We start from the raw sequence: 8,140 nt of genomic DNA on the forward strand, positions 1-8,140 counted from the left end.
GAGTTTCTGTTTGGGGTGTTGAAAAAGTTTTGGAACTAGGGAGTGGTGATGGATGCACAAGATTGCGAACGTAATTAGTGCCACTGAATTGTAATGTTTAAGAATGGTTACAATGGTAGGGGTGCCTGGGTGGCTCAGTCAGTTAAGCACTGACTTCAGCTCAGGTCATGATCTCGTGGTCCGTGAGTTCAACCCCCGTGTCTGGCTCTGTGCTGACAGCTTGGGAGTCTGGAGCCTGCTTTAGATTCTGTGTCTCCCCCTCTTTCTGTCCCTCCCCAGCTTGCCCTCTGTCTCTCTTTCTCAAAAATAAATAAACATTAAAAGAATTTTTTTTAATGGTTACAATGGCAAAATACTTTATATTATCACAATAATACGTGTAAAAAATAATCATTAAAACCCCATGATATGGGCCCCTCCAAAAAGCCTCAAGAGAATCATTGTGATACTGCTCGTCAGACAGAAAGAACATCTAGAGGTAAAGTAGGTAGGTACTAAGCAATACGTGAAGAACACAAGGGGAAAGACGCTTTTATTAAATTTATTAGGATCCTTTTAAGCCATCTGTGCACTGTGTGACCCTCCTGTGAGCAGCAGCTGTTTTTATTCATTAGGAATGAACAGATATAGAAGTCATTACTCAATGTTCATCTCGCAGCTGGGTTTGAATTGAAAGGCAGTTCATATCCAACAACTTTGGCCCCAAGCATTTAAAGGTCCTTGTGTGAAAAGGTTGTATCGAGACTTGGAAAGTATTTCATCTAGTAGTAGATTCAGCTGAACATCAGAGCTATCTAGGAAGGCAAGCCTCCATAGGTTGACAATTGCAGCAATGTGCGTATTTGATTTTGCTCTGGGGTCCTGAATTTGTGGGTCTCTGTATACCCAGGAATTTTTATTAATTTCAGTGGAATATGGTATCATCATGGGGAAATGGCTTATTTCCTCTAAGTACCCATGCCTCTAATGCATTCATAGGAAATAAAAATCAAACCGAAGCTAAAACTTTAAATGTCATTTTAACAGAAGACTTTGATTTTAGAGTGAGCATCCCGTTTCTTGGGCTCTATTGACAAACATATTGGTCAGGGTAACTTTACTATGTTGTGGTAATAAATTAACCCCGGAATCTCAACACTATGAAGCGGCTCAACACTATGGTTTATTTCTTGCTCATGAACGTTCCGTTGAAAGTCAGGAGCCTCTCCAGGGTTCCAGAAGACTCCCCCAGGGTAATGTGATGACTTCACACTCCAAATGACTTCATTCTTGCTCACGGACTATCTCAACCCATGGATTCCAGGTGGTCAAAGCAGGGGAACAAAACAAAGGGCCACATGCCAGTTTTTAAATGCTTTGGCCCCATACTGTCCCACAGCCCATTGGTTAGAAGTAGTCACACAGCATTGGCTACCCACCAGGGGGCTGGGAAGTGTGAGGGACGTTCACTGAGCAATGTCTGTGCACAGCCAAGATGTGTGCTAGGACACATCCAAAGCCTGGTCATTTGAGCCAGATTGGTCACTGAGGGCAATGGGCATACATATATATATATATATGTGTATATATATACATATATATGTATATATATATGTGTGTGTATATATATATATATATACATATATATATGTATGTATACATATATTAGGTTTTTTTTCAAAAAATTTAAAAATGTTTATTTATTTTTTAGAGAGAGAGAGAGACAGACAGAGCGTGAGCAGGGGAGGGGCAGAGAGAGAGGGAGACACAGAATCTGAAGCAGGCTCCAGGCTCTGAGCTGTCAGCATAGAGCCCGATGTGGGACTCGAACCCACAAACCGCGAGATCATGACCTGAGCCAAAGTCAGACGCTTAACTGATTGAGCCACTCAGGCACCCCCTTTCATATATTTTAAATAATATACCATACCACCACTAGTTCAATAATAGGCCTAGAAGACAGAGGCTGGAGAAAAGAAGAGAAGGCATTGCTATGGGAATTAAAATTGCCACTAAGAAAGGGTACAGTCGGTTAATACCCAGACAAAGTGATATCTGGTCCCTGCTCTACCTGACGTCTGGGAGACAGCCACTTAGTCCCCTGAGCATCCTGAAGATCAGGTGGCCAGTGAGACTGGGCATGCTCCACAAGCAGGGGATTGGGTAACAGTTTCCATGAGGAGCATTTGGGCCTCTGCAGAAGTCTACTGCATCTTCCCAGCTGGCTTTATGCTTTTGAATGCACTTCTCTTCATCCTTTTTCATTCTCTCCCCTCTGTAGGGATGAAGTTTTTGGAGGGCTGCCGCATACAGACCCTCATCCCTCTCTATTTGCTAGCGGGTGGGATCATTGGAGCCTTAAAGATGAAGTCTATTTATCCACTGTTTAGTTTTTGCACAAATTTAACTTACAGGCACGTGACACACAGCCTTCAATTGTCTGCTACTCACAGAGGAGCCAGAACAGCTCCCCTCCCTAAGCACAGGGTTATGGAAGCAGTGGGGCAAGGTGGATCCTGAAGTCTGCTTGCAGAGACATGGGTTTTTCCTGATGAGGAGCATTCGCCCAGAGCTGGGCATCTTTGCAGTAGCCTCCCTCCCGCCGCCCTGAGAGCAATGTGCTAATTTGTGGCTTGGGTCTGACAACAGTTGAAGCAGAGGAGTGGCTGACTGCCAATTAATTCTACCTTTGAATTGAGCCGGCGTTATCTTGGCCTCTCTCTGCTTCTTTTTAGAAAGGTTCCTGTGGAGGGCAGTGGAGTTTGCATCTGGTTGAAATGTATTTGGTTTTAGCAGCTCTTATTTCTGTGTTTCTCCTAGCGCTCAACCGACCGGCAGAGAGACCACTAGCTGCAGTCATCAATCAGACGTTAAACTCTGATGTTTCAGGGGAGGAGGGGCTTCTCTGTGACTCTCAAGTTCATGTTAGTGTAGGGAGCCGATCTGCTCCTGGGTTGTACTGACATCTGTTTTAACAGGAAAAGTGACAGAAGAAAAAAACATCAAGGGTCCTGGAGAGTCTACAGGTGTCAAAATCCCTGGCCCACAGAAATGTCCCACCTGTCCAAAGCACCTCAGGTCTAAGGTATCTTAGGTCCACATCCATTCATCAGTGACCCTTCCCAACCGTCCAAGCCGCCCTCAAAGCTTCCTGTATCAAAAGCTAGAAAACACAAGCACCCGTTTTTCCAAAATGGTTGCATAGAGATGAAGCACAGAAGAAAACCATCAGGAGTGCCATATATAAAATTTCATTTGGACGCACTGTCTGATTTCTTTGCCAGCATCTTTGCGGTGCTTGGGGCCTTCTGAAGATGCTGGCCAGTGGCATCAGTCAGGATATTGGTTAGGACATCAAAGGAGTGTCTTGCTGTTCTATGTAATCAGCAGTCACCAGCTCAAGTCATGGGAAGCAGGTCTGAACCTTTTGTGTCTGAGGTTATGTCACCATTAAATGCCCTCAACTCCTAATAGCAGTGCAGGGGCAGTGTTCTGGAATGTGCAATAACACGCGTTCCCCCTCCCCCCCCCCGTGACAACATCCCCAGGGGATCAGCTGGGACTCTGTTTGGCTCCAAGTAAACCCAGAGGCTCTCTGCTCAGTGGGGCTTCTTATCCCCTGTGGCCCCGTGGTATGAGGAGAAAAGCCCTAATGGACCGAGCGCCATAGAGATGTTCAAAACAAGGGCAACGTTTTCAGCAGTAATTACCTCTGCTCAGCCCTCCCTCACTTGGCTACCTCATCATCAGGCCGTGAAGTGAAACTTTCCTGCGGAGATGTTACCGTCCATGGGGTCTGTTCCTCTTAACAACGGCAAACTTTTCCTTTATGAAATCCGGCCCAGAACCCAAAGGTAATTTATTTTAATGAACAAACTAGGGCCCTGATAAACAGCACTGATTTTTTTTTCCTGGCAATCTAGAACTGTTTGCAGCCAAATTAAATTTTTGTGCTCATCGTAGCGAGGTAATACACAGTGAGTCCGTAACTGTTAGAGAGCAACAGCAAACAGATTTATAGAATCCCTAGATGGAGAAGTTTGCCGGTGATACCAATGCTCTGTCTTTAACCCTCTCGGAACACTGCGCCACAGTGCCCAGCATCCTTTCTGAAATGCAGCAATAGCACCACGGTATTGCATCTTGTTGACGAGAAAGCAGAGCATCAGTGAGTGGACATTTCCCAGGGTCCCCAAAAAGAACTGAGTCATGACCCACTGGAAGATCATGAAGTGAATTTAGTAGGTTGTGACCATTAAACAAAATGGAATAGAGGGACTCCTGGGTGGCTCAGTCGGTTCAGCGTCTGACTGTTGATTTCGGCTTAGGTCACGGTCTCAACGGTTCATGGGACCGAGCCCCACGTCGGACTCTGCGCTGACAGCGCAAAGCCTGCTTGGGATTCTCTCTCTCCCTCTCTGTGCCCCTCCCTCACCTGTGCTCGCACGCTCTCTCTCTCTAAATAAACATTAAAAAAAATAGAATAGAAAATACTAGAGTGCCCAGTAAGCATGGTGTGATAAACACATACACGTGTGTTTGGGCATATGAGCCATATAATTTAATCCAAATCGGGACACTTTTGAGAGTACACAGGGGCTTTAATAATCATGCCAGGAAAACCCCGTAAACCAGGACTCTGAGCCAACAAGGATACACACGGTCCCCCAATTACTAGGTTGTGATGTAAAAGGTATTTGTTACTGAGGACCATGTTAAAAAGAAAGTTTCAGAAACACTGATTTAGTGGCCATTAACCTACCTAATGCCCCACCTCACCCCCAATATCCCACTGCTCAGTGATCATTTCTACCACCCAGTGAGTGCTTACTATGTGCCAGGTGAGGTGCTAAGGGCTTTGCCCCATTTGGAACCTAGTCCTCACGATACCCCTTCGAGGCAGGTACTTGTATCAGAAAGGAGTTTTGAATACAAGGAACAAAAAATCGGGAGGAAAGGCCCCCACGGCATCCAGAACCTACCAGGCCTGTGACGTGGCCTGGAGGTAGCAGGAAAGTCTGCTGGGGTCCGCCCTTTACGAGGCAGGGGGCCTGTTGTGCAGCCCTCTAATCAGGACCAGGTACTCGTGTTATAAAGTCGTGTGGTGGAAGGGTGCGGGGACAGTCGAAGGAAAATCTGTACGCCTGGCTTCCAGGCATAACTGCATAGCACAGTGACTTGCCGGGGGTGAGAAGACAGGAGGACCACAGGGCAGGGCAAAGGCACCCCTGAGGCACGAGCCACATGTTGTGACTGCGCAAAGTCATGAGCAAGAGGGCAGGTGAACCAAACACAGCTGGACCCTGTCTCTTCTTTCTCGTGGGGAAGAATCACTAGAGGTGCATCCAGCATGGTAGCTATTGATTGGTTACAGCAGATGAGGAGCAGGGAGGCTCCCGGGTTTCTAGCTTGGACAGTGTCACCCAAATGAGAGGCATATGGAAGGTAACGAGTTATGTCTTCAACATACTGAGCCGAGGGCCTGGGGGCACTCGGGGGAGCCTCACACGTGTCCGAGGTCTGGAGGAAAGTTCCGGAAGGGAGCCGCAGACCAGGGCGCCATCAGCCTATAGGTGGGTGAGGTCAGGGCCTGGGCCATATTTGTGAGGGTCACCAAAGAGGGAAGCTACTGAAAGAGGCCAAGAGAGAGAATGGCTTGGTGGAAAGGAAGCCAGCTTTGGCTGAAGACAGACCTGGTGCCTGGATCTTCCACTTTTTGTACACATGACCTTGGCCGAAATTCTTAAACGTCCTGGTCCTCAGCTCCTTTGTTTCTAAAGTGAGGAAAGTAATGTACGCTTCCATAGGGTTGTTTTAAATAAGACAACCTGCCTAAAAATAAAAGCACTTTGGGGCACCTGGGTGGCTCAGTCGGTTAAGCGTCCAACTTCCGCTCAGGTCATGATCTCGCGGTCTGTGGGTTCGAGCCCCGCGTCGGGCTCTGTGCTGACAGCTCAGAGCCTGGAGCCTGTTTCAGATTCTGTGTCTCCCTCTCTCTCTGACCCTCCCCCATTCATGCTCTGTCTCTCTCTGTCTCAAAAATAAATAAACGTTAAAAAAAAATTTTAAAAAAAAGCACTTAGTATCTGTCTTAGCTCAGGCTGCCGTTGACAAGATGCCACAGACCAAGTTGCTTCCATAACAGACATTCAGTAGGGAGAGGGAGGAGGACACTTTCAGATGACGACCATATGCAGGTTTGCAGTCATGGGAGGATGGGGAGCAGGTCACTGGAACCAGGAAGGCCAGGGATGACCTCAAGGATGATGAAACAAACCAGAGCAGCAGCGACACTCTGGGTGTGGACATATATTCCAGTCAACTAATCCCTTGTCCAAAGCAGCTCACACATCAAAATAGAAAATGCCACCAAGGATGCTGACTAAGGATTGATGCCTTCATTCTTGCCAGTTCTGATTCTTCAAAATTAAATTTCACTCCTTGGCGGCATTTCCAACTCTAGTGTGGGCACTTTGCGCATTAAATCTCCCTCTCTCTCTGTTTCTCTCTTGGCTTCTATTCCCTCTCCTCCACCTGCTTTGCTGCCTTGCCCTCTGACCCCCCCAACCCCCCCTCCCACCGCCCGCCAGCCACAACCCAGGTGTCTCTCCTGCTGCATGACTCTACCAGGATGAGGCGGCTTGTGCCAAGGCCGTGGTGATTAACAACCAACCAGGACGATGATGCATATCCCTGGAGGCAGACCGTGTGCAAGTATTATATCCACCTCAGCCTCAGCCTCTTCCTTTTCCTCTGGTTCCTTTCGGGGAATTACGGGGCCCTCTCCGTTTACCTGCCTGATTTTATTCCCCCTTTCCAGCAGCCTCAAGCTTACTGTGACAAAACCCTGTATCCCTGTGCGGTAGGGAGTCCTCGTGCTCAGCCACACCATGCTGGTCCTGCTCATCCTGTGCAGTGGGCGTGTCTATGTGTGGTCCAGGTGGAGATTCGTTGTCGATGGAGACTGAGAATCACCCCCTCCGGCACACACAGGCACACATTTGCGCATGCACAACTCCACACACTCACATGCACACACGCGCACGTATATGCAAACACGCACCCACGCACACCCTGCACACTCATGCACAATTGCAAGAGGAGGGCACACTGTAGAGCAATAAGACGTCCCTCCAGGCAGTGAAGAAACCACCAAAATGCACTGCGTGTTTATTCTAGGCAGACTAAAGGAGCGCTTGCCTCCCTGGGCCTGGGGGAAGCCCTGTGGTTCTTTCCAGAGTGGGACTTTTGTACTCATGAGTTTGCAGAGGCATCTTTTTATGTGAGGGGATGAGGCGAGGGAGGCAAAGACTGGGAGGCTCTTTCCAGCTACAGGCAGTTCCAATGACCGTCACAAGAGCAAGTTTCGCTGCTGTTACTGTTGCTACTGCCGTGTTGTCATCCAGCCACGGGCAACCTGAAATTGTAGAAAGGGATATCTTCCCAACAAGACCTAGCTCAGCTTCACTTGGGTGGCTTTGTTATGAACAGGAGAAAGGTGCTCTGTTTAATGACTCCAGGTGTCTTTTGGGAAAGAGCTCTCTTTCCCAGCCCCAAATCAGACGGGTTTGATTGGACCGGTAAGGGCATCCCAAGGGCAGCTATAAAGGCTGCCAAAGTCAAGGAAGGCAGTGCCCCTGGGGCTCCGGTCTGGCCCATGAGCCTGGCGTCACGGAGGGTAGCGTGCCCTCCCCGTGTGCCTTGGGGTAGTCCTACTGCAAATTCTTTGCTTGGCCTGAGTCCGCTTCTTTCCCTGGCCATCTGTGTCCATCTCTGTAATGTGCTCCTGGCACAAACCAGTTTCGTGTAGGTTTTGGCCAGATTGCACGTGGAGTCGTTAATGCAGGTGTTTTGGGGTTTTTTTTTTTTTTTTTTTTTTTTGGTCTCTGAGTTTAAATACTCTACAGTAGCAAATCTACTTGATGTCAGGTTAGGGCTGGGCAGGCTTTTGCAAATCCATTTGTCTGGAAGTTCAGGATGACACCGAAGAGCAAACACTAACATCCCTCCCGTTGCTGTCGTTAGGGGTGAAGTTCCTGAGAGCTGGGGTACCAGGCCATGCGGTGCCGTCAGCGGGGGGAGCACCGATGCTTTAGAATCTTGGGTGAAGACTCTGTCGTGTGTGTTTCTAGGGGCAGTGCCCGCCCAGGGGGACAGTGGC

General features: G+C 48.2%; 1 protein-coding gene across 1 annotated transcript; it reads left to right on the top strand.

Moving 5' to 3' along the window:
* The first annotated feature begins 2,107 nt into the window (after positions 1 to 2,107).
* Positions 2,108 to 7,830, top strand: TMEM272 (transmembrane protein 272). The gene is given in 3 exon segments (XM_045052594.1): positions 2,108 to 2,341; positions 6,579 to 6,844; positions 6,846 to 7,830. Coding segments are annotated over 3 exon segments (555 nt in total). The 5' UTR covers positions 2,108 to 2,154; the 3' UTR covers positions 6,948 to 7,830.
* Positions 7,831 to 8,140: the final 310 nt, after the last annotated feature.

This window comes from Felis catus, chromosome A1 (assembly GCF_018350175.1).
Source record: "Felis catus isolate Fca126 chromosome A1, F.catus_Fca126_mat1.0, whole genome shotgun sequence".
NCBI lineage: Eukaryota > Metazoa > Chordata > Mammalia > Carnivora > Felidae > Felis > Felis catus.